This window comes from Petaurus breviceps, unplaced genomic scaffold, assembly GCF_028583685.1.
Source record: "Petaurus breviceps papuanus isolate PSGF00001 unplaced genomic scaffold, PetGlider_PUasm1.0 37, whole genome shotgun sequence".
Classification (NCBI taxonomy): domain Eukaryota; kingdom Metazoa; phylum Chordata; class Mammalia; order Diprotodontia; family Petauridae; genus Petaurus; species Petaurus breviceps.
The window spans coordinates 11,119,765-11,143,360 of NW_027186296.1; the positions used below are offsets into that span (position 1 = coordinate 11,119,765).

The window sequence follows — 23,596 nt, forward strand, 5'->3', positions numbered from 1 at the left end:
TTTTTTGTGGAAGTAAGGTGATGACTTAAGCTTCATGAAGAACAGGGACTAAGGGGTGGTTAGGTGGCGCAATGAATAGAGCATTGGCCCTGGAGTTAGGAGGACCTGAGTTTAAATGTGGCCTCAGACACTAGACACTTAACACACATATACACACACATACACACACACACACACACACACACACAAAACTAGCTGTGTGATCTTGGGCAAGTCACTTAACCCCAATTGCCCTACCTTCCCCCCTCCAAAAAAAAAACAAAACAGGGGCTACTATATCTTATCTAAATGTCAGATATTCCAAATCACCCACCACAGTGTTTTGAACACCATGTACACTTAATAAAATTTTTTTTCCATGAATGGACTAGATTTCTCCAGGTTTCTTTCATTTCTAAGATTTCTTTAACAGTAATGTGCTAGCTGCTCAAACATTATGAAGCCCCAGAAAACATAAAAATGCATAGTAACTGATATAAGAAAAGGATTTCAAAATAATTTACAGTGGGCAGTGTAGACTGGTGGACAGATTTGGCCTCAAAATCAGGAAGGCCTTGGTTGAAGTCCAACTTTTGACAGATATTGGCTATGGAATTGAACCCAAGATAAGCCACTTTCAGTGTTCCAATCAACTCTCAAAGAGTGTGTAGGTGGCAGAGAAGGTGCCTATCTTCATTGGCAGAAGTTCCAAGAGGAACTAAACCCAGAAATCAATTATTCCATTGCATTCATGGGAAAGAGGCAAGTGTTGGCATTTTCAAATGGAGAAGGAAATTGAAGCACAGAGGAAGGAGCAGCTTGTCAAAGATCAGATAGTGTGGGGCTCAGGATGTAGATCCTTTGCTTTCACCACTAAGCATTAATTCTTCTGCACATGAGGGAAAATATAGATTCCCAGTCTCCTAGTGTGTCCATCAACCAGGCCCTCTCTTCATGAATCTGTGAGGAAAAAACATTCTTACAAAGCTACACTCTTTTTTTTTTTTTAAAGCAATTGGGGTTAAGTAACTTGCTCAAGGTTACACACCCAGGTGTTTCTGGGTGGATGCTAAGTGTCTGAGCCTGGCCTCAATCCCAGGTCATCCCAACTCTGGGGCCTGTGCTCTCACTCTGCTACCTGGCCGCCCCCAGAGCTACACTCTTTAGAGCACAATGCTTTAGGAGCTAACTTATATTTTGTATGAGGACAAGCTTGCACCTTAAACAGCCGCTGTTCAAGAGATACACTGAGAGCAGAATGGTAGTAACAACAGAAATCCCCTTAGCAGAGGCCTCAGAATCAGAGGTAAGGGGCTGGGGTAGCATGGTAGGGGTGTATGGTGTGTGTGTGTGTGAGACACCATTGTGTCTTCAGTGATCATACGGATGTAGTAACATTCCCCCCCACCCACAAAGTTAATTTTAATTTTTTTTGAAGCATGTTCCACAATACTTTTAGGAAGTAGAAAGAACAGCGTCACAAAATCCTACAGTGATAGGGGATTGCTTCAAGAAGGGTGAGAATCCCTATTAGAATTTTTAAAGCATATACATACCTTGCCAAGAAAACCCCAAATGGGATCATGAAAAGTTGGACACAACTGTAAAACAACTGAACAACAAAAATATGTATCTCTACCATTGTGAAGGTATTGTGGGGGATGGAAGGCATTTAGTAAACTCTTACTACATGCCTGGGACCATGCTAAATCCTTCAGAAATATTACCTCATTAGATGGAGAAATAGGAGATTCAATTCCTGTCTTTGAAGTGTTTATTATCTGACTGGAGAGACAAAGCATGCACATGTGGAATAAAAAGAGAATAATCAATGGGCACTTGCTGATGTTGCAGGAATACCATAGTAAAATAAAGTAAGAATTTGGAATATAGTTGTCACCCAGCAAAGGAACTGGGGATTGATTGTCTCAAACTCTTGATTGTCTCAAACTCTGGCCCACATATATAGATATTTTCCCCTTTGAAAAGTGCTTGTGAATTTAGGGTGATGCTTCATCTGTGTTGCTGGATGTAAATGCTTCACTGCCTTCTTTTCCTAAAAAGAAAATATGTATGTAGCCTCAAGACCCGAGGGAGACTGGGTGATTACCAGCCCTCCTACACAACCCCAGTGTTTGGAGTAGTTTGATGATCAGACACTTTATGCCAGTACATAAGAGATAAGCTATAATAAATGAAAAGATGAATGTATCATGCGATAGTTGGGATGCATGGAGGAGCTTGGAATTCTCCAAGGGGATGTCCCCTGGGTAGTGACATAATTGAGGTAGGGCAGAAAAACCAGCCATAGTAGAGCACAAACTACACTCCCTTAATTAACATCTTTCTCTTTTAGCTTTCACCCATAAGTTTGTATGTCTTGCCTCATGAGCACACCAGTAATTATTATTCTTTCTCTCCTGGCATGGCACACTTCCATCACAATACCCCATCTCCAGTACTCTGACTTATATATCCTCCCTCCACCATCATTTCACCAACCCTATGACATACTAGATTTGGGGAAGACGGGAGAGGCAATACTGCCCAGGAAAAAAGAAAGGTGACAGGTAAGGGTGCACTTGTCAATTCTTTGTCACCATGCCCCAACATCAGAAAAAATAAGCTACTAGGTCTAAAAATGTGAAAGCACTGGATGAATGATGCTATTTTTCACACACTTTGACCCTTATTTTTAAAGGAAGATGCTTCCACATACTTTATTCTGTAGGTCACGGTTAGGATTAGAAAAATCACTATGGGAAAGCTCACATCTCTCCAGTTATGGAAAGTTTTGCACAGATAGTGTAGACAGAAAGGCATTCTTAGGAATGTTAGCCATTCCAACATGTGGGGACAGCACTGGGGGGAGGCGCAAGATCATCAGGTATAGCTGGAAAAATGATCTCTCTGAGGGGGAACATGTTTCACTCTATATTAGTTTCTGGCTGCTTCCTTCCTGCCTATTTCAGTGTCTCCTGTCCTTCTCGGGCTCCTTTTCCTCTTTCTGGCTGACTCCTCTTTCTCACAGTTCAGCCACGTCCATCAATGTCTTCATCCATCTTTCTGTGTCTTCCATATTCACCTCTCCCTCTCTACTTGGCTCAGTCACAGACTTGCTCTCACTATCCCTGCCTGTTTTTTTTTTTTTCCTTTTTCATTCTCCCTTCCTACATCCCTCTTTTCTCACCATTTCTCTCTAGGTCGGTCTCTCTGTTGCTTGATCTCTCCCACTCGGTCTGTTTTCCTCCTCTTGTATCTGTTTTTCAGGTGCCCTGCAGCTGACAATAACCCTTTCTGGTTACAAAGACCATAAGCTGCACTTGCTTTATTGATTGATTGGTTTTGATTTAAATTTTGTAGAGGAACAAAAAAGGAATTTGACAAAATTAGAGAGAATACAAAAGAAAGGGTGAGAGAAGAGAAAAATGCAAGGATAACCAAAGAAAAGAAAGATAAGATGGACCATGATAATGTTTCCTATTAAAGTGGGGCAAATCTTCAGTGATGTTTACAATTCAATTGAATTACAAAGGGTTAAGCACCAGTTTTTGTTTGGCACTTAACTAGGCAGGGCAAAAGCTTCAGGGAGAAACAAGCTGGGTTAAATAAATCCTAGAAGCTGACATAGCTGGAATTTCTTCTGCTTGACCCACTAACAACTGCAAACAGAATGTTTTAGAAATGGCTTTCACTGAAATGCTTCAAGGAGGCATAGCCCCAGGATCTGAGAGCTTGGCTCTGAGGCCAATATTAGTTAGAGAAGAGAGAGGGATGTACTGACATGGACAGACCAACCTGACTGGGTGGGGGAGGGGAGAAAGGGTCCTGAACTTGGCAGGAGGAGGGTTTAGGCAGTCGCTGATCCAGCACAGATCTAACTGCTGTGTTTGCTCCCTCCTCCTGCCCTCTATAATTAAACCTTTCCCATCACAATCCCTGCTTCCTGAGGGGAAACTAGATAAAAAAAAAAAAAGGAGCAGAATTGCTTCTTTATAATATTTGTGGGTTAGGGAAACAAGATAAAGAACTTAACATCTTTTGTTGATAACTGCTGCTTTTAGCAGAATTCTTAATCTCAGCTGTAACTTGAAGGACAGTCAGTCATTCCTTCCACCCCCAACTCCCACCCTCCACCATTCCATCAAAATTATTTTCTTGTTCCTTTCTCAGACTGTGACCCCACTTTTTCTCTATTCCTCCTCTTTCTCCTTCACCTTGCCACATTCCACAAGAATCCTTAACCTCAAATAAATCTTTTTTTTTTCTAATTTCCCCTCAATTGGGAAATTCTACCACCCAAATGGTTTCGATAGGTTTCTCTTTGCTAACTGAGGAGGATGTCGAGACACTGCCCTCCTAGTTTTGCCTAAAGAAAGAAGACAGTAACTATTTTGCTTCTGTCCTTGTTTTAACTGTATTGGTTCCACCCCAACCTTTTGAGCTTCCTACACATATCCTGTGGTGTTGCTCTGTTCCTTATGTCCCTTAATGCTAGGTCTAAACTAGTATAGATGGTTACATTATTTAGCCTTTTCTGCCTTCTTTCTCCTCCCTAGTCTTTCCTTTAAGGGAGAGAGGAGGGTGAAGAACTTCCGGGCTCATTCTGCTCCCTGCCTAATGAGACTGGCCCCATTATGTGCCCCGAAGAACTAAGGTTTGGTGTTACTGAACCAGTAGAGGGAGGGAAAGTTGTCACTTGTCATTTGATGAGCCCAGTCGCTTTGCCACCTGGGAACAGCAGTGAGAAATTAATCTTCCAGCTATTTAAGGCAATTTCCTTTCCATCATCCTTTGTCAAGAGGGCTGCACTGGGAAATGGATCTGATGGGAGTCCCTGAACTGGTACATTCCATCCAATAGCATTACCCAAGTACTAAACAGCATCCATCATCCCCATGCAAACTGAGACACAGGACATTGCTGCCAGAAATGACTCTCCCCAAGTACAGAGCTGTGGAGCAAAGTTAGTTATCGTTGTACCAATATATAGACTCATACTGAGAGGCCTCTGTTTTTCACTGCTCCTTTCCTTTGATTCCCTACTACACCTCTACCTATAGAACTTTACTCCTTTCACTACAAATATGCAATGGAAAGAAAAAGGGACATTCCAGAAAATAACATAGGATTTTAGGATCATGGGTTTTTCAGCTTCAAACCCTGAGATTTAATGGTGCCGGATTATCCAATAGGCATGTGCCCACTGGAGTCTCTCACCAAAAAAAATGGGGTCAATCTAGATAACCTCTCCAACTGTAGGGTTCCCCTTGGTTAGCCTTGTAGGAGGGGGGACAGGCATGTTGCACTTCCACAATATTCACAAGAGCTAGGACTGGGGAAAAACAGAAGTACTGCCCCATTTCTTTCTTGCCCATCAAATATTTCAGGTAATTTTAAAATCTTACAATGTAAATTAAAATGTAAAAAAAAACTTGTAAAATAAGAGTGAACTTGCTTTCCATTTTAAAAAATCTTGCAATTTAAAAAAATATCAGGATACCACGGTGCTGGTGTTTTTCTTTAAAAATAAGAATGAAGAAAGGCCCTTTAAACTCTTGGTGCCTAGAGGTCTCACAAGGTCCCGAGCAGACTCACTAAGAACAGAACAGACATAAGCAGAAAGCTCTTCAGGACTCAGAAGTTCCTTGATTTTTTTCTATTCATCTCTAGATCAAAGTATCTGGAGAGACCTTGCTGATTTTTAGCATTCTTCTTCCCAGGCCCAGGTAAAGAGTATTTTCTTCTTTACCCTTTCTACCAGCAGCCAGGCATAATCCTACCCTTACCACCCCCAAAGAAAGATGAATGGAAGTGTGCCTTGAGCCATAGCCAATCATTTGCTGTCTCTCCATGCCCACAGAACCCCAGGACACAATTCCTGCCAAGAGTAGCTGTAGACTTACTCTAGACCCATCCTGGCAGTTCCCCTGCTGCTAGGGGTTCCTCAGGCACTTTTCATCAAGATGAATCTCCTTAGCACCAGTCGTTTGTTTTCCAAACTCACTTCTCCCGTTCTCACTAATTCCCAATTTCCTTGCATTTGACAAATGCAATTAACAAGCCTCGATCAGTTCCTGGCCGACAGCCCTCATCAATCAATACAGAGACTACACAGGGCTAAGGAAGAAGAAAGGAGGAGGGAGTGAAAGCAGCTGCAGTGTGGATGGATGGAGGCCTTATTACTCTTTTCTGCTAGGAGCCTTCCTTTCAGATTAATGATACTGGTGTTAACATTCTTACCTATTGCTTTTCCTCCTCCCTGCTAACTAAGCATAGGTATTATGGTGCTGATGCTGTCCAAGTCCACTCCAGCATAGCAAGGAGAAAAGACTTTGCATCAGACCCTCCATTGATTCCCTCCTCTCCTATTTTTGATGGTTTCTCCCTTCAAACACCTCCTCTATCTTCCCTAACAGAAGGCCTTGCCATCTGCTGCCACTATAGCTTGGGGACCCCCTCAGTGCTCAGCATGATAGATCAGTCATCTCTACTCAAAGTAGGACCTCTTCCCCACCCAAATGCTACATTGGCAGTTTTAGGTGGGGCCTAATCCAACCCATTCCCAAGATATGATAGCCACCAACCTGAGTACCAGTACAGTAGCAAGCATCCTGGGGGGCCTGAGGTCAGTGTCTTTATACTCATATATTTGTCCTCTCCCTTTTTCAGGGACCAAACTTAAGGCCCTCCTTCTTTCAAAATCTAAGAACAATTTCCCCTATACTTTTAAGTACCAGACTCCCCTTCCCAATGATGTGGTGAAAGCCTTCTCCTCTGTTGCCCTGCCTGGCACAGCCTCTGGTGCATCTTTCCACCTCATCAACTTTTCATCTCTTTACAAACCGCACTGGGAAGTGTCTTTCCCCTCCTCCCTGCCTCTCTCTCCTTTTCCTTTGTTATTAACCTCCTGAGCAGGGATGTTAATGTATTCACCAGACAAAGTCTTCACACCACTGTTTCCTGTAATTACAGTGCATCCCTCCCACTGTCTGAGCTTATTTGACTGTAAAATGCTTGGAGGAGGGATGGTGTGGACAAAAGACAGGACACTAGCTGGGGTTGAGTTGTATATAATGTTAACAACAAAGTAAAATGAACATTTGCTTCTGCAGCAGCTTATTAACAAATCAATAACATACAGAGGTCAATGAAGAGTTGCTTTAAAAAATAATCAAGTCCTAGATAGGAAAAAGAGCCAGGTCCCTTTCCAATTCTGGATGGTGAACTCTGTTTCCCTGGCTTTAAATATCAGTCACCCCAAGAAACCCAGAAAGCAACACTCCCCCAACCTCCTTCAGAGGGTGGCACCCTGATACTTGTCATTCAGATCAGCTACATTGTCACTGGAGACACGGATCCAGCCATCCTCTCTGACATGATAGAGGTTGACCACTCCTCCTGAGTAGGCATCCCGATAGGTGGCCTGGTAGATGGCTCTTCGGGCCAGGTCATAGGCATCTTCCACGGAAAGATCAAATGAATAACCCTGGTCCATAACCCCATAAGCATAGACAGAACCGGAACCCACAGAAAAGGTGACTCCAGAGATACGGTTTCCTTCACTGTCCACATAGTACAGGCCTAGAAGGGGTAAAAAAAAGTCAGGAGGTTCACACACTTGGACAATGACACTTCCTCACACACCCTACCAAAGCACAGTCTAGTTCAAACTCCCAGTCATAACTATAGCCAAAAGTAACAAATAACAGACTGAAAAACAAGGCAAAATGGGAGAAAATCACATTTAAAAGCTGAAATCTGGGTTCCTAAGGTCTACATGAAACCACTTCTTCCTAACTGGTAATGAAAAATAAAGATATTTGTCTTGATTGGCTCTCTCCACTTGCTATCTCACACTTTAGCACTTCAGATGCCACAAGAGTTCAGGAGGAGAAAGAGATTGATTGGAATAGAGTCAGAGAGAAGGGTTGCACCATCCTGGCCATGTAGCTTAATTCCCTGCATTCTCTCAAATACTGCCCTCCTTGCCCATTCCAAACCTGGATTAATTCTGCTCACTCCCATTGCTAAGGACTCAACTATTCAAAGCCCAGTTTTTCCAAAAAGTCTACCTAGGCCAGGTAAAAGGAAAAAAACTTTCTGTTCTCCATCTCCACTAAGGTAAGAAAAAGAACTGTTGGAGTTCTGTCTGAGAGAAAAACCTTCCTCATAGGACTGTTAAACACTGAAAAGGAATCTGACAATGTGTGGTAGAATCAGTTTTTTTAAAAATATGAGGAATGATTAGGTAAGTGAGTAAAACATCCCCCAGAGGCTCCTTTCAGCCTGAAGAGGCTGACCAAAACCAGCCAAGTCAAGGGACCGTGAACACAGTCCTCCCTAGCACTTGTATCAGGCTCTTTGCTATCCATCCCTACTCAGCAACCCACAGGATATAAAGTCAGTAACAGGACTCACCAGGCCCTCGCTTATCCCAGCCACAAATCATGGTACCCATGGACAGCCCCATGCCTTTGTACTGATAGACCATGTTGGCAAGCAGCTTGGAGGCAGCAGCCACAGAGATGCGTTCCTTGTTCCGGAGTTCGTAGATCCGGCACTGTCGGGCCAGCAGGCGCTCCCAGAAGCTACAATCCGCAGCTCCCCCAGCCATGGTGCCTAGCAGGTAGGGGTTGATCTCAATCACCTTCTTCACTGTCTGGGAAGCAATGTAAGCACCAGCTGTGGCCCGTGAATCCACGGCAACGATCACGCCATGCCGAAACTGAACAGAGAAGGAGAAAAGGGCAGACAAAATGCCAACATTAGGTTGCGCTTAGATTTCCCCAGTCGCTTTCCAGTACCCCTTCAAAGCGCATTTCCCCTCCCACAGCTTTATAAAAGTCAGAGTAGAGAAGCGCTGTGGCTTCTTGGATCCACCAGGTTTAAATTCCACTTTTATCCTTGCCTGGCTGCAGGGCCTTGGGCAAATCACTTCTCTGGGGCTCTGGCAATGCTAGTCCCGTGGTGCTGGGATCGCCTCCACCCTGCCTCCCACAAAGGAGTTTTACTTGGATTAGCCCAATGGACCCACACCAGGTGTTAGCCCCACTGGAGAGTAGAGGGCACTAAAGTTCAGAGACGTTGACCATCTTGCTTGAGGTCACACAGCTAGCTGTCCTAACAGCTCGGACCAGGGGCTGGTTTCCTACCTCCAAGTTGTGGAGTGGCCCTCATCACCGTGACAGAGCATTTTGGATGCCCCAAGGCCTTCGGGACTACATCCAGGCACTCCCAGCCCCCACTGCCCCAGGTCACGGTTCCCCATGGGTCCCCCACCTTCCACCCCGCCCCTCCCCCCCAGCCTCCCAGGCCGGCCCAGCGGAACAGTCCCCCTATTCCCTGGCCCGAGGGCGAGCCCGGGGTGACTGGGCCCACTGCAAAGGGCGCCGCAGGGGTCGGGCTTCTGCTCCCCAGGGTCTCCGCGGCCGGAGAGCGGCAAGGCAGGGGCCCTGGGAGGAGGTGGGGAGGCTCAGCGGGTCGGCCCCCCTGGGCCGGGAGGCAGCATCAGCACCTTGAAGGCCAGAGTGGTGGTTCCATGAAGAAGCTCGATCCCTGGCTCGTCCGGGGCACCCCAGCTGGGAGCCGCCAGGCACAGCTCATCTCCGGGTCCCCCCGGACCCAGGTCCAATAGGTCTGAACGACCCCCGAGCCCGAAAAACCCGACCCCGTTCACAGGTAGCGGCCCCTCCAACACGCTGGCCAGCGCCATATTTACTAAGGGAAAGCGGAAGTAGAACGGGTGGCTTCGCGTCCTCCGCTATATTGGGCTCCGCGGCCGTTTTAGAATGGGAGTGGCCAGCCATCTTGAGTCCGGGCAGCGTGGGTCCCGCCCCCCGCTCAGCCAAAACCAAACTGAGAAAGCCGTTTTAGCAAGGGTGGGGGAGGGGGAAGTCGATCCATTTCATTCTCGTCCAAACTTTGGGTGCCATCTTGATTTGGGTCATAGTGCATTTTAGCCGTCAGGCCACAGGAAACAGCTCCCATGTCGAGAGTGGCGGCCATCTTGGAAAAGGGAATGACCGGCTTAAAGCTGTTTTGACCCTACTTAAGTTCTCTTAGCCTTCGCTCATTTCCCCCTCTTTCGGTTCTTACCCTATATTAAGTAACCCATTGAAGCCACTTGATCTACCATTTTAGAAAAGGGCAAGAGTGAAATCTTGCTATGGGACCATTTCCCTCTGAAATAAAACCATACTTCAGCAATCTGAAGTAATAGAATGGCATTAAATAAAGGAGGTCCATCAGCAACTCTGTAAACTAACAATTAGCTGTTGAAAACCAATGGCTTTTCCACCCATTTATACTGATAGTGTTGTTTAAAGGCAGTATAATTAGCATATTTGAGATTCACTTTACTCTTATTCTTTGGTGAAGATTATATTAGATTTATTAAATCAGTGAACTGGCCAAATGTCAAATGCCAGGAGCAAGAAGGGGAAAAAGGTATTTGGATAATCCAACTCTGAACAATGGCATCAGTAGCAATTTGCCAACAGGGAGCATCCATTCATCCATCTGGAGAAATTCCAGAAATATGAGTGTAGTGGAAACAGTAGGAATACATGCTATTAATAGCTCTGACACTGATTAGTTGTGTGACCTTGGCCAAGACCCTTCATCTCTCCGGACTTCAGTTTTTACTAATCTATAAAATGAGGGATTAACCTAAATCAACTCTAATATTCCTAACAATCTCTGGGAGGAAAGATTCTTTTAAGTTTCCAATACAAATAGGATTATTAAAATATGTGAAACGAGGCAATGAAATGTTACAGAATCACAGAACTTAGATTTGGAAGGGGGTCTTAAGTATTTGTCTATAGATTGGATTAGGTGGCTAATGAGGTCCCCTTCCAAATCTAAATTCTGTGATTCTGTGACATATTCCATTGCCTTGTTCCACGTATTTTAACTCAGTTGGGAGGCCAGAGAAAGCCAGAAAGTAGACATGAGTTTATAATAATGTACCCACTTCGGAGTATGGCATGTAAGTGCCTGGAATTCCAACTAGCATCAGCACCATTGCTTCCATGACAGCTGCTGGGGATGACAAAACTTTAATCCTCCTTTTTCCCACCTCCCCAAACACACACCTTTATCCTCTTCAGACACTACATGTGTTGAATTCTCAAACCTGAAATCTAGCAACCTTCTTTAAGCTCTACTATCAGATTGGAAAGAAGGAATATATTTCTCTCCACACTTGGATTATACAGGGACCATACAGGGAATTGAAGGATCCATCTAATCAATCAAATATTTTTCCAGTGCTTACTATTCTCCCTCACTTCCTTATTTCTATAAGTAGTGCCATTATTCTTCCAGTCATTCAGACAAGAAACTGGCAATCAACTTTGACTCTTCCCTCTTACCATGTTCCGTCAATTCTTCCTTCACACAGCCTCTCAATTCCACTGTTTCCATTTTGTTTCTTCTTCAATCACTGTAAGTAAGCTCCCTATCCCTCATCCTTAGACTGTAGCATACCTCCTAACTGGTCTCCCTGCCTCTAGTTTCTATCTTCTTCCAATTCATTTTATAACTTGACACCAAATTAATTCTTAATAATAATAATAGCTAACCTTTGTATAGTGCTTACAATGTGCCAGGCACTGTGCTAAGTTCTTTACAATTATTATCTCATTTGATCCTCACAACAACCCTGAAAGGTAGGTGCTATTATTATCTCTATTTTACAACTGAGGAAAATGAGTCAGGCAGAGATTAAGTAATTTGTCCAGGTTCATACAACTAGTAAGTATCTGAGGCCAGATTTAAACTCAGATCTTCCTGATTCCAGGACCAGTGTTTTGTCCATTGTATCGTCAGCTGTCTCTTTAAGTGTGACTTTGACCCTTCTCAAAAAACATCTAGTGCCTTTCTTTTGTCAGTAGAATAACCTCCAAACTCCATAACCTGGCTTTCATGGGTATTCATAATGTACTCTTGGTTCCATTGTTCTTTTCCTCTATGTTCCCATGTCTCTTTGTCTGTATGTTCTTTATGGCTGAAAAACCACCCCAATCGCCACCATCCCCACCCCTCCCTCCACCTTGTTAAATCTTACTCTCCTTTAAGGTCTAGCTCAAATGCCTCCTCTACCATGAATTTTTCCCTGATTCCCCTTCCCCTTCCTGTCAAACCTTCCCCATATCCCATATTTTATCAGCAATGATCACTGTGCAGATTTTCAGGAGGGGGACCAGGGAAGTCTTCATATACAGAGTAGCATTAAAGCTATACCTTAGGGGCAGCTAGGTGGTGCAGTGAATAGAGTACTGGCCCTGGAGTCAGGAGAACCTGAGTTCAAATCCGGCCTCAGATGCTTGACACACTTACTAGCCGTGTGACCGTGGGCAAGTCACTTAACCCCAGTTGCCCTCCAAAAAAAAAAAAAAGCTGAACCTTGAATGATGAGGAAGGGAAGGAAAGGGAAATTCAGGAAGAGAGAGGAAGGATAGGGAAAGGTAGAGATATGTAGAGTTTGGAATGATGGCATTCCACAGCTTAGGCTAAGGCAATTTATTCAGAGAACAACAGCAATTGGTCTTTACCTCTCATACATCATTTTGGGTTTTTGATTTTTTTTGTGTGTGCTTTTTGGAGGGGAGAAGTAGGGCAATTGGGGTTAAGTGACTTGCCCAAGGTCACACAGCTACCTTTTTTGTGTTAAGAGTCTGAGGTCAGATCTGAACTCAGGTCCTCCTGACTCCAGGTCCATTATTCTATTCACTGCACCACCTAGCTGTCCCCATCATTTTGTATAATAGTTACTTGCATGTGTTTCCTATTCCTCTACTAGATTAGGAGGTCCACAAGGTCAGGGATCCTGTCTTCTTTCATCTTTGGTCTCTCCTAGTGCCGAATAGTACTCTGTACCTTGTATCACTTAATTTTTTGTTGAAATTATATCATTTATGGCACTAATAATATGCTGTTTTGTATTACAGATACATATATTTGTCCACATATGTTATCTCCTCTACTAGACTATAAGTTCCTTTAGGGCAGGGACTTGAAATTTTGTATCCCCTATGTCTTACACATGCTCAATACACACCTATTGAATAAATGAGAAGATGTTGCTGTAGGGATATGAAGATATATGAGATTTTGTTCCTTCCTTCAGGAGGCTTACAGTCGGATTGTGGAAACAAGATATGATGGACATATCACAGGCTCAAATATTCAAAGCGATATATAGGGAGTATCAAATGAATTTTATAGACAAGTGCTACCGGGGATTTGTGGTGGGAAAAGGGATTGTAACAGAATAGTCAGAGAAGGCTCAGGAAAGAGGTGGGATCTGTATTGGGCTTTGAGTGAAGATTCAGATAATTGGGGAGGAGAAATGAGGGTATTCTAGATATGGTGAGAAGAGATGGTGGTTGATGGTGCTAAGGATAAGATAAACAAAGGCAAGAACATACATGTGTTGTGGAAAGACAAAGACTAGGCCCATCTGTCTACAGCAGAAGGGCTTTATAAGGGAGAAATGGGAACTACAAAGAAGCAGGTTGTGGCCAGATTATAGAGGACCTTAAATATAATGGGCTAAGATGTCTGGGTTTTATTTAATAGGCAATGGAAACCCACTGAAAGTTTTTGAGCAGGAGAATAATATAAACACATCAAAGGTTTTGGAAGTTTAATCTGGTTGTGGGGTTTGGGACCTGTTAAAAGGGACTGGGAGCTGGCAAATCATCAGAGAAAAAAAACCAGAGAAATCACTATACCTGTAACTGTCCAGGTGAGAGGTGATAAGGAAAAGGGCAGGAGGAGAGTGGGAATAGAAGGAAAGGGATCTAATTAAGAGGTTCTGTAATGAGAGAATGAATAGAATCAACCATAGTCAGAGAAGCTTGTCCTATACTCGGAGGCACAGTTCTGGGCTCTTTAGGCTTCCCAAAGTAAGGGCATGGCCTAAAAGACCTTGAGATATCCAGCCAAAATATACTTTGTGAAGTATTTTTGCACCATCAGGGCTGTAAGAGGAGGCAGTGTACCGCTCTGTGACAATATGACTTCTCCCCTTCCCAAGGGTCCACAAAAAGCCTCAGGACTCCAAAGGATTTCTGGTTAGCATCATCTGGGTTAGCGCATGATACTAATAAGGAGAGGGGGTTTGATTCCTGCATGGACCACTTAACTTTACGCTGTTCTTTGGCTATAGACTACAAGCCTAGGCCTGGCTTAGCTCTCTTGGAAATGAATGCTGTTTATCACAAATGAGAGAGTATGGCTAGATTAGTTCAAATCTTTCCCCACTGTTGGAAAAACAAAGTGTACTTCCTAATGATGATAGGTCAGTATTATCAGGGGTTTTTTGTTTGTTTTTTTAATGGGAAGGATGGGCTGTGGCACTGTTAATGCTGGGGCAGGGAGGGGCAGTCGCAATTTACAGTTTCTTTTCAGACAACCTCTAGGTTGCCTTGTGTGGGAGGGATTTGAAATTTTTTTTTCCCTTTTACTCTATTCTTCTTTCCCTTTTCTGTGGCAGTCTCTCTCCTTTTTGGACTAAATATGTAAAAGTAGGCTAAGTCTCTAGGAAGAAATCAAGGTAGGGATGGAAGGAAGGAAGGAATCAAGGTAGGGAAGGAGGAAGAGAGAATAACAATAAAAAATGACATTTATATGCTACTTTAAGGTTTGCAAAGTGTTTCCCATGCAGTATCCTGCTTGATCTAACCAGTAGGACCATGAGATAGGTACCACAGGTATCGTGATTCTCATTTTACAGAGAAGGGAAGAAAAGAAGGCCAGCAGGTGGGTCACTTCCACCTTTCTCTGCTGTTGTCTCAGCTGCCCTTCCTTACCCTACTCCAAGAAATCCCCTAGCCCTCCATGCTTTCCAGGGGATACATGGAGTATGACAGAGGTGATTCCATGGGTCACTCTCAGGCACAACATAGGTGATTGAGGATGAAGCTTTCTTACTAATGACAGCATCCCCCCAGCCAGGCCTGATCCTCTTTCAGCGGAACCTTTTTTGGGGGAGGGGTAGAAGAAGAGGAGCATCAGTTTTCAATACTCTCACCTAACTCTGGCTATACTCCAGCTTTTCAGTAGCGTCCCTTATCTTCTCCTGGTTCTGTCCTTACCTCACCACAGCCCATATAACCCTGCCCAATTCCTTCTGGTCTCTACTTGCTTCCTAAGATGGCTCTGGAGAATGTGTGCAATTGGCAGGCCCCTGAAGCCCTGAGCCCTCACCTGCCTGGGGCTGGGGACTGGGCTCTTCCCAGGGGCTATGATCCTCCTGTCTTTCTGCAGACACAGGGTCCAGAATTGGCACATGGCACCACCACATTAGCTTTCCGATTCCGTCATGGAGTCATTGCTGCAGCTGACACCCGATCTTCCTGTGGCTCCTACGTGGCTTGTCCTGCTTCCCAGAAAGTCATCCCTGTCCACCAGCACCTTTTAGGCACAACCTCAGGCACTTCAGCTGACTGTGCCACCTGGTACCGAATACTACAACGAGAACTTCGCCTTCGGGCTCTCAGGGAGGGCCAGCTGCCCAGTGTGGCAGGGGCTGCCAAGCTTCTCTCCACTATGTTGTACCGTTACCGGGGCTTGGACCTGTGTGTGGCCACAGCCCTGTGTGGTTGGGACCAGGCTGGCCCTGCCCTCTTTTATGTCTACAGTGATGGGACCCTCCTGGCTGGTGATGTCTTCTCTGTGGGCTCTGGCTCACCCTATGCCTATGGTGTGCTAGACCATGGCTACCGTTATGACATGACTATTGAAGAAGCTTACACTCTGGCTCGCCAAGCTGTGGCCCATGCCACCCGCAGGGATGCCTATTCAGGTGGTTCTGTGGACCTGTACCATGTGAAGGAGAGTGGCTGGGAGCGAGTGTCTCGAGAGGATGCCTGTATGTTGTACAGCAGGCTGCAGGAGACTGGGGAACAGGAGAAAGAGACCACCTCTATATTGCCCTGAGCCTCCTTTTCCCTTCTCCTACTTCTACTCGTAACTCACTGAACCAGCAAGACAAAGGGTATGCTACTATGGTCCAGGAAAAAAATTCCAAGAGGAGACTCTTAGAGGCAGAAAAGACTGAGAGATGCTGGGAGGAGCCATAGCAGTATATGGAAAGCATGCTGACAAGGTGGCCAGGTGAATGAAGCCCTCCCGGGACCAAATCATGTGACTGTATCTTCCTCAGATCTCCCTCTCCATTTATTGGAAGCCTCCAACCCGTACTGCCTTCCAGAGCAATTGACTTCTCTCCTTGTCCTCTGATCAATCCCAATATCCCTCAAGCCTTCTCCCCTGCTCTGAATTTTCTCCCTAAGAATGTAAGCTGGGTTCCCTAGATTCATTTTCCTCTCACCTTTTTCCCTTCTTTGCTCTCCCACATGTGCTTTCTTCATGCCTTTCTACCTTTTTGTTTTCTCCATTGAGGCTTCTGTTCCTTCCTGTCTTTAGCTGTTTCTCTCCTCTGCTCCCTCTTTCTTTGTTTCCCTCTAATTCTGTGGGTAGAACTACTTTTGGCACCCTCCCCTTGTTCCCTCCGTCCCCATCCAACACTGCCCTCAGCTCCTCCCAGTCTGATTCTTACACTGGGACACTGGGGATGCTAGAGTGTGACCTCTGTGCAGGGGTTAATTAATTTCTGAGACTCATTGCTTCCAGCTCCACATTTCTATAGTTCCGTGTGGCCCTGCTTTGTCAGAGAAGAGGGAATCTCCTAATGGGGAGGGAAACAAATCCCTGGACTGAGCCACCTGACATTTCCCTCTAAGGGCTGTAGTCTCTGAATTATTAAAATTGAATTCAACCAATATGTATGGACAGTGCCCTGTGGTAGGAAAGGGATATGAAAGTGAAATGAAACACAGCCTTTGTTCTCAAGAAACTTACAATCTACTGATGTGAATCTCTTCTACTTCTACCCTGGGCATGTTCCTACCCCCTATCCTTCCCTTCTCTGTGGTCAGCCTTGACTACAAGGGCTCTGGAAGGGGGGCAACTTGATTGGCTTAGCCTGGTCAGAGCCTACACTCTCCTTTGGCTGTCTCCAGGGCAGAGAATAGCACTCAGCCACTAGAAGGGCTCCAGCCCTCCTCCACAACCACCCCTTTAACAAACTGGTTCATTGAGGGGGGAAAGAAGAGAATGTGGTACATGGACCCGAAGCTTTGGTTTGAGCAGGCCTGCCTCAGTCTGAATGAGTCTTCTCTGAATCATGTGACACGCATTTTAGAGGTTTCAGGTTTGGGGGTAAAGCTCAGGTCCTTCTCCTATACATTTCATTCTCGACTATGGGGTACACAAATTGTACAATGTTTGTGATCATGTAGATCAACTATCCTGATGTGCTTGGCCTCCTAAGGAGGGATGAAAGAAGGTCCACAGAAGGGGCAGTCACAGGAACCTCTTTCTGCTTCCCAAAGTCACTATCTCAGTCCTTCAGGAACTGAGAATACCATGGTCCTGAGGGTTTCATAAACTGCCTCCTATCAAGGGAACAGGTTCACTCTAGGATGAGGTGGACCAAGTACCTTACTAGGACTGAGGGTTCTAAGAATAGACATGGATAAGGGGGAGAAGGAAAGGGGGGAGGAGGGGAAGGGGGAAAGGAATGTTTGTGTGTAAACTCAGGTTAAGAATAACAAGGTAGAGGGACATGTTGGGGTGCAGTAATAAATATCTGCCTGCATCTAGTCCTATCTACCTTAATCCTCCTTTTCCCCCACCTCCTGCCCAGCCTTGGGGCTGTGGAACCATCAAACCCAGGGTCTTTGGGGAGATATTTTGTTGAGCCTAGATCTTATGGCCTGGTCCTCACTATTTCTCTCCTGTCCATTCATCTTGCTCAGTTGTCATTAAGCAAATGAGAGAGAGAGAGAGAGAGAGAGAGAGAGAGAGAGAGAGAGAGAGAGCATCTTCAGGAGGGGCAAGGTAACATGAGAGAGTCAGAAGGGCCAGAAAGGTTCAGAGTGGGGTGGCAGAGAAGAGGCAGGTCCGATAAGTCTCAGGAAGAGTGAGAGATCAGTAACCAAATCAGAAATGGAATGGGGGACAGGGCATATTCAGCAGCACTAAGGTTTCCCCAACCTTACACAAGGAAAAGGCAAAGGAGATAAACTTTTGTGTGTGTGAAACTCAAGCTAAGAAGGGCAGAGAAGAGGGGGGACTAGGTGGCACAGTGAGTAAAGTGCCAGCCCTGGAGTCAGGAGGACCCGAGTTCGGTTCCGGCCTTAGACACTTAACACCCACACGAAACAACTAGCTGTGTAACCTTGGGCAAGTTACTTAACCCCAATTGCCCTCCAAAAAAAAGCAAAAAAAAAAAAGGGCAGAGAAGGGAAGGCATATTGATAGGGTGATATATGTCCTTGTTCCATCCTATTTACCTTCTCTAGAGTTGTCCCCGGAGGTCCAGCCAGTACATGTTTGCTGTCAGTTGGCTCTTGCAGCATCCCCCAGTGAGGCCAAAGGCAGTTCCTTCATCCCTCATCCTAGCTCTTTAGCCTTCCCAATTGACTTTCTGATATTACTTCCTGAAATTCTCTCTCTTTTAAAAAATTTTTTCCTTTGTCTCTCTCTTCCATTACTTGTCCCCTAATTTGTTCTTGGGAGTCAGGGAGACAGGTGACAGAGCAACAGAAAAAAGTAGTAGGTTTGTGGCAAAAGGATTGGTCTTATTGGCTTATTATCTCCTATTCCAGAAATTTGGAAAGTTCAACAGCTCTGTTTGTAACTTGGGAGCAGATCGTAGTTGGGTAAGAGAGATAAATGCAAAGTTCTGCAGAGGGGTTCAAAAAATCAATTGTACAAGTATAGTTCAAGTAGAGAGGAGCTATGGCTAAGACAATAATTCCTATGAACACGTTCAGGGGTTCAGGGTTTAGTGGACAGAAAGCTCAAGATGTGTTAGCCACCAAAAAAAAAAAAGGCTGATTCAATCTTAAACTACAATAAGAGAGGAAAATAATCCAGAAAGGGAGCATTCATACCTTCTTGGTCAGATCACACTTGAAACACTGTCTTCTGTTCTGGTAACTACATGTATTTTAAAATAAATTTTTATTGATAATTTTTGTTTTCACATTTGCCATTGTATACCTTTCCTCTGCCCCTTCAGAAATCTGCCCCTTATGACAAACAATAAGAGGAAAACCAAAACAGCTCAGTACAACCAATGGATACATTGAAAAAAAAATCTGATATGAGCTATGGTATTCAAAACCTGTAGTTTCCCTACCTTTGCAAGGAATGATTACTATTGTCAAGTTAAGAGTTCATCCAGAAATGTGGACCAAGAGGTTTTTGAGGCTGGAGAGGATGCCACAAAAGATAAAGGGGGAATGTTGCAACTATCTTCAATTCACATACTTAGAGAACTTTAATTGGGAAGAGGAATTAGATTTGTCCATGTTGGTCCTAGAGGCAAAACTAGAAGACAACGTAAGTTGCAGAGAGGCAGATTTAGGCTTAGCATAAGAGAAACCTTTAACAATGTGGAAATCCAAGAGTGGAATGGGTTGCCTCAGAAGAATGGATTCCTCTACACTGGATGTCTTCGGTCAGGATGTTCAGAGCTAGGAGGAATATCTTAGACAGTATCTCCTCTAATTTCCTCATTTTACAGATAAGGAAACTGAGGCCCAGAGAGATAAAACAACTTGTCCCAAATCATGGAGAGAGCATCTGGTAGAGCCATTATTCAAATCCAGAGCTCTTTCCACATGCCCCACTGTATCCCAGCTCTTGTCAGGGATGTTACATATATGAGAATAGACCAGATGGTCTAGATAACCTTTGATATCCTTCCTCCTCTGATTCTGGGACCTTGCCCTAGCTAAGTTTATAACTAGCTTCCCATCAAATTCTTGTTTCTAGGACTTTCCTCCTAAAGATTTTTCAACTCTTCTCCTGTCTCCCCCCTGGAACATCTAACTGCCATGCTGTCCTGCTTCTCCCATGGATGACACCTCCATTTGGGAGACGGGCCTAACCAGACCAATCTTTATACCCCTCTTAGCTGTACTTTCTGAGAACACCAGGCTCCAAAGCTGAGTACCTTTACCCACCTCCTACCCCCATTTTAAACTCTCTTTTGTCTATAGTCTTACACTATTAAAATGTAAGGGTGTTGTAAATACTTGTTACCTACATACTACCTTCTCTACCCCTCATTTTCTTCCCTCAACTGCTCCCCTGAAAGACAACCACCTCCTTTTGGGAATCCTCCAGGGGCTGTCTGGGTCAAGAGACCCCCCAGTCTAGGGGATAGCACTGCCCTTCCCTCACTTCCCCAACTTTATAGTCATTCCCTCCTCTCCAATGCTCCCATAAACCTCCACTTTACTAACAATAAGGCCAGGAAGGATTCGAGAAGTGATGTGTGGACAGAACCCTCATCACTCTGAGAGCTGGTCATTGGACTCATAAATAACTAACCAATCTGAAGGACAGAAACTATCAAGGGAAATAAAAAAGGGAAAGAGAGAGAGCTGAGAAGAGAGGAAGGAAGGGATGTGTGTTGCTACCTGGGTCTAGACCCTCAAATCTAGGGGGTTTTAATAATCCTTTGTTCCCAGAACCAGAGTTTTCCAATGTATTCCCAGTTTGTGCCATATGTTCATAGGGATAGGTGAAAGAAATGATGGGGCAAAGGGGAGAAGAGGGACAGAAAGACATGGGAAGCAAAGCAGTGAGGGGAGGTAGCAGAGGAGGTTGGGGGGTGGCTAGAGTCCTTTAGAGTGAGAAGGAAGCTTGGGCTATGGACTAGAAGTAGAGTGGTAAGCTGGAGAGGAAGAAGGATGGCTAATTGTTTCCAATTTTTCCTTCTGAATAGAATTCCATTTTCCCATAGCATACCAGCACCACTCAGGGGATGCTCTGAGAACCATAAAAAAAGGGAAGGACTGACTTGGGGAAGGGTGGAGGTAAGGAAGGAGAACTTCCCAGCTTCTCATGTTCATGTTATGTGTATGTATGGCTCTGTATGTGTATGGAAGGGAGATATTATCTGTAATCAGTGATGATATATATACAGGTGAAGCAGATCAGCAATTAGGACTGGATCCCACGGGCAATTAGCAACCCATTTTTGTTGAGAGAATAAAATAAAAGCACTAAAATAAAAAAAGGTCCACTTTGGTTCTAGGGTTTAAATGTTTAATTATGGTTCCAACATAATAGGGTTTGTACCTACGTTCACGTATTTGTGGGGGCCTGTTGGCAAACTAATAATATCTCACATTCATATAGCCCTTTAAGGTTTTTTTTTTGGAGGGGGGAAGGCAAGGCAGTTGGGGTTAAGTGACTTGCCCAAGTTCAGCCAGTGCATCAAGTGTCTGTGGGCTTTAAGTTTTACGTATAGCCTTTTAAATTTTTTGTTTTTTGCCTTTGGAGGGCAATTGGGGTTAAGTAACTTGCCCAAGGTTACATGGCTAGTTTTTTTGTGTGGGTGTTAAGTGTCTAAGGCCAGAATGAACTCAGGTTCTCCTGACTCTGGGGCCTGCGCTTTACTCACTGCACCACCTAGCTGCTCCTAGCCCTTTAAGTTTTACAAAGGTTACTTTAGCTTATATACATATAAAGATTTAGACACAGAAATGGCAAGACAGATGGAGAGACACATGACACACACATAGCCCCCGCAGACACAGCCATGAAGATTGTCTCTAGGAGATTTTCCATACCATCTTTCTCTTGCTCCAGTAAAGGGGAGGAAGTGGGGTCAGTTAAACGTCCCCTTCTTTTTTTTTTTTTTTAAGCAATCGGGGTTAAGTAACTTGCTAAGATTACCTGGCCAGTTATTTCTGGGTGTGCTGCTAAGTATCTGAGCCCGGATTTGATCCCCAGGTCATCCTGACACTGGAGCTGGTGCTCTTACTTGTTGAGCCACCTGGCCACCCCTTAAAGGTCCCCTTCTTTCCCTTCCCTTGACTCCTCAGTTTTTTAGATTCTGTCCTGGAGAACTGGGGTAAAGAAAAAAGCAGGGAAGGAGGAGGGTGTTTTCTAAGGAATTCCATGGAGTAAGTAGCTGGGGGGGAGGGTGTCTCTCAGCTGTTAGGGTGCCTCTGCCTCAGACCTATCCTCCTTAGATCCTTGGGGGGGGGAGGGGAGGAGGATGGCATGGGAGAAGGGGAGATAACAAAGTTATCATGTGTGGGGAGTCATTTTGGTCCCCCTGGAGCACTAAGGATACACAATGATGGGGTGAGACCAGATAACCTCTAAAGTCCATTTCATATTTAAGATTCTTAGACCTGGATTGAGTGAGGGAGGGTATGGGGATGAGTCCCTTTCTTTTCTTCTTTAATTTCTCTTCTGTTACTTCTCACCTTTCTTCTTAGGCTTATAGATATAGGGCTGGAAGGGACCTCAGAGTTCATCTAGTACAGCTCCCTCATTTAGAAAATGAAGAAATTGAGGCCCAGAGGGGTTAAATGCCTTGCCCAAAGGTTGCACGGGTAACAAGGAGCAGATTGAGGTCCTCTGCCTTTAGACCTAGTTTTTTGCCACTGTGCACTGTTGCCTCTCATTCTCCTCCTCTATTTTCTCCTTTCTTCCCTTACCCTTTTTTTTTTTTTTGCTTTTTTTTATTTGGAGAGGGGAAGGTAGGGCAATTGGGGTTAAGTGACTTGCCCAAGGTCACACAGCTAGTAAGTGGTAAGTGTCTGAGGTCGGATTTGAACTCAGGTCCTCCTGACTCCAGGGCAGGTGCTCTATTCGCTGTGCCACCTAGCTGCCCCCTTACCCTTTTCTCTCTACCCTATCCCTTCCTGCCTGTATTCTCAGCTCTCTCTCTCTTTCCCTTTTTTCTTCCCCTCAGTAGTCTCTGTCTTTCAGATTAGCATATATTTATGAGTCCAATGACCAGTTCTCAGTGTGGTGAGGGTCCTGTCCACACATCCCTTCCCGAATCCTTCCTGGCTTTGTTGTTAGTGAAGTGGAGGTTTATAGGAGTGTTGGAGAGGAGGTAGACTATAAGGTTGGTCCCTGTCCTGGTTCTGCAATGCTTGCAGTGACTAGGATCAGGTGTCAAGGACAGTTTCTGATGGATCAGGGTAGAGGAAGCTGAAGTATAGGACCCAAACCTTCTTACCTACCCTCAACACATGCCCCCTGCTGGGAGAAAAGAGCGATGTCCACCAGGAAGCTTAAGGGATCCCCAAATTTCGTATTTCTCATCCAGATTATCCTTGACCACCCATTTCTTAACTGGGGAAAAGTCTGATTGATCATCCCTTCTAATCCCTTCTTTTTGCCAGACTAGGAATATACATTATTGTATATTTTATATTGTATATTTTCTTATTTCCAATTACCAATTCCAATTCTGGTTTTGCCACTTAGTAGATGAATAACCTTGGACAAGATCATTAAACCTGTTTGAACTCAGTTTTCTCATCTGTAAAATGGAGATAATAATGCTTGCACTACTTAAATTGACCCGGCTGTTTATGACGGGGCTAAATAAATGTGAGTTATTTTTTATTCCATCAGCAGTGTTTTGCTGAATTTCTCCCATCCTTCTTAGTGGTTTCTTTTTTAGTTTCCTCTCATTTTATCTCCTCCCTGCCTTGACTGCTATCCACTGCCTCTTCCCCCCCACCCCTCTTCAAAATCTGAGTCTCCCCAGATG

At 44.6% G+C, this 23,596-nt stretch overlaps 2 protein-coding genes across 2 annotated transcripts; one reads left to right on the top strand and one right to left on the bottom strand.

Annotated features, from left to right (window-relative positions):
- Nucleotides 1-7,036: 7,036 nt before the first annotated feature.
- On the bottom strand, nt 7,037-9,742 carry PSMB5 (proteasome 20S subunit beta 5). Its single transcript, XM_069097821.1, has 3 exons — nt 9,497-9,742; nt 8,401-8,707; nt 7,037-7,563 (listed from the first exon to the last, which is right to left on the bottom strand). The coding sequence occupies exons 1-3, from the start codon at nt 9,692-9,694 to the stop codon at nt 7,277-7,279; spliced, it is 792 nt and encodes a 263-aa protein (XP_068953922.1). The 5' UTR covers nt 9,695-9,742; the 3' UTR covers nt 7,037-7,276.
- A 5,402-nt stretch (nt 9,743-15,144) lies between these two features.
- PSMB11 (proteasome subunit beta 11) lies at nt 15,145-15,930 on the top strand. The gene has a single exon (XM_069097490.1). The coding sequence runs from the start codon at nt 15,145-15,147 to the stop codon at nt 15,928-15,930; it is 786 nt and encodes a 261-aa protein (XP_068953591.1).
- Nucleotides 15,931-23,596: the final 7,666 nt, after the last annotated feature.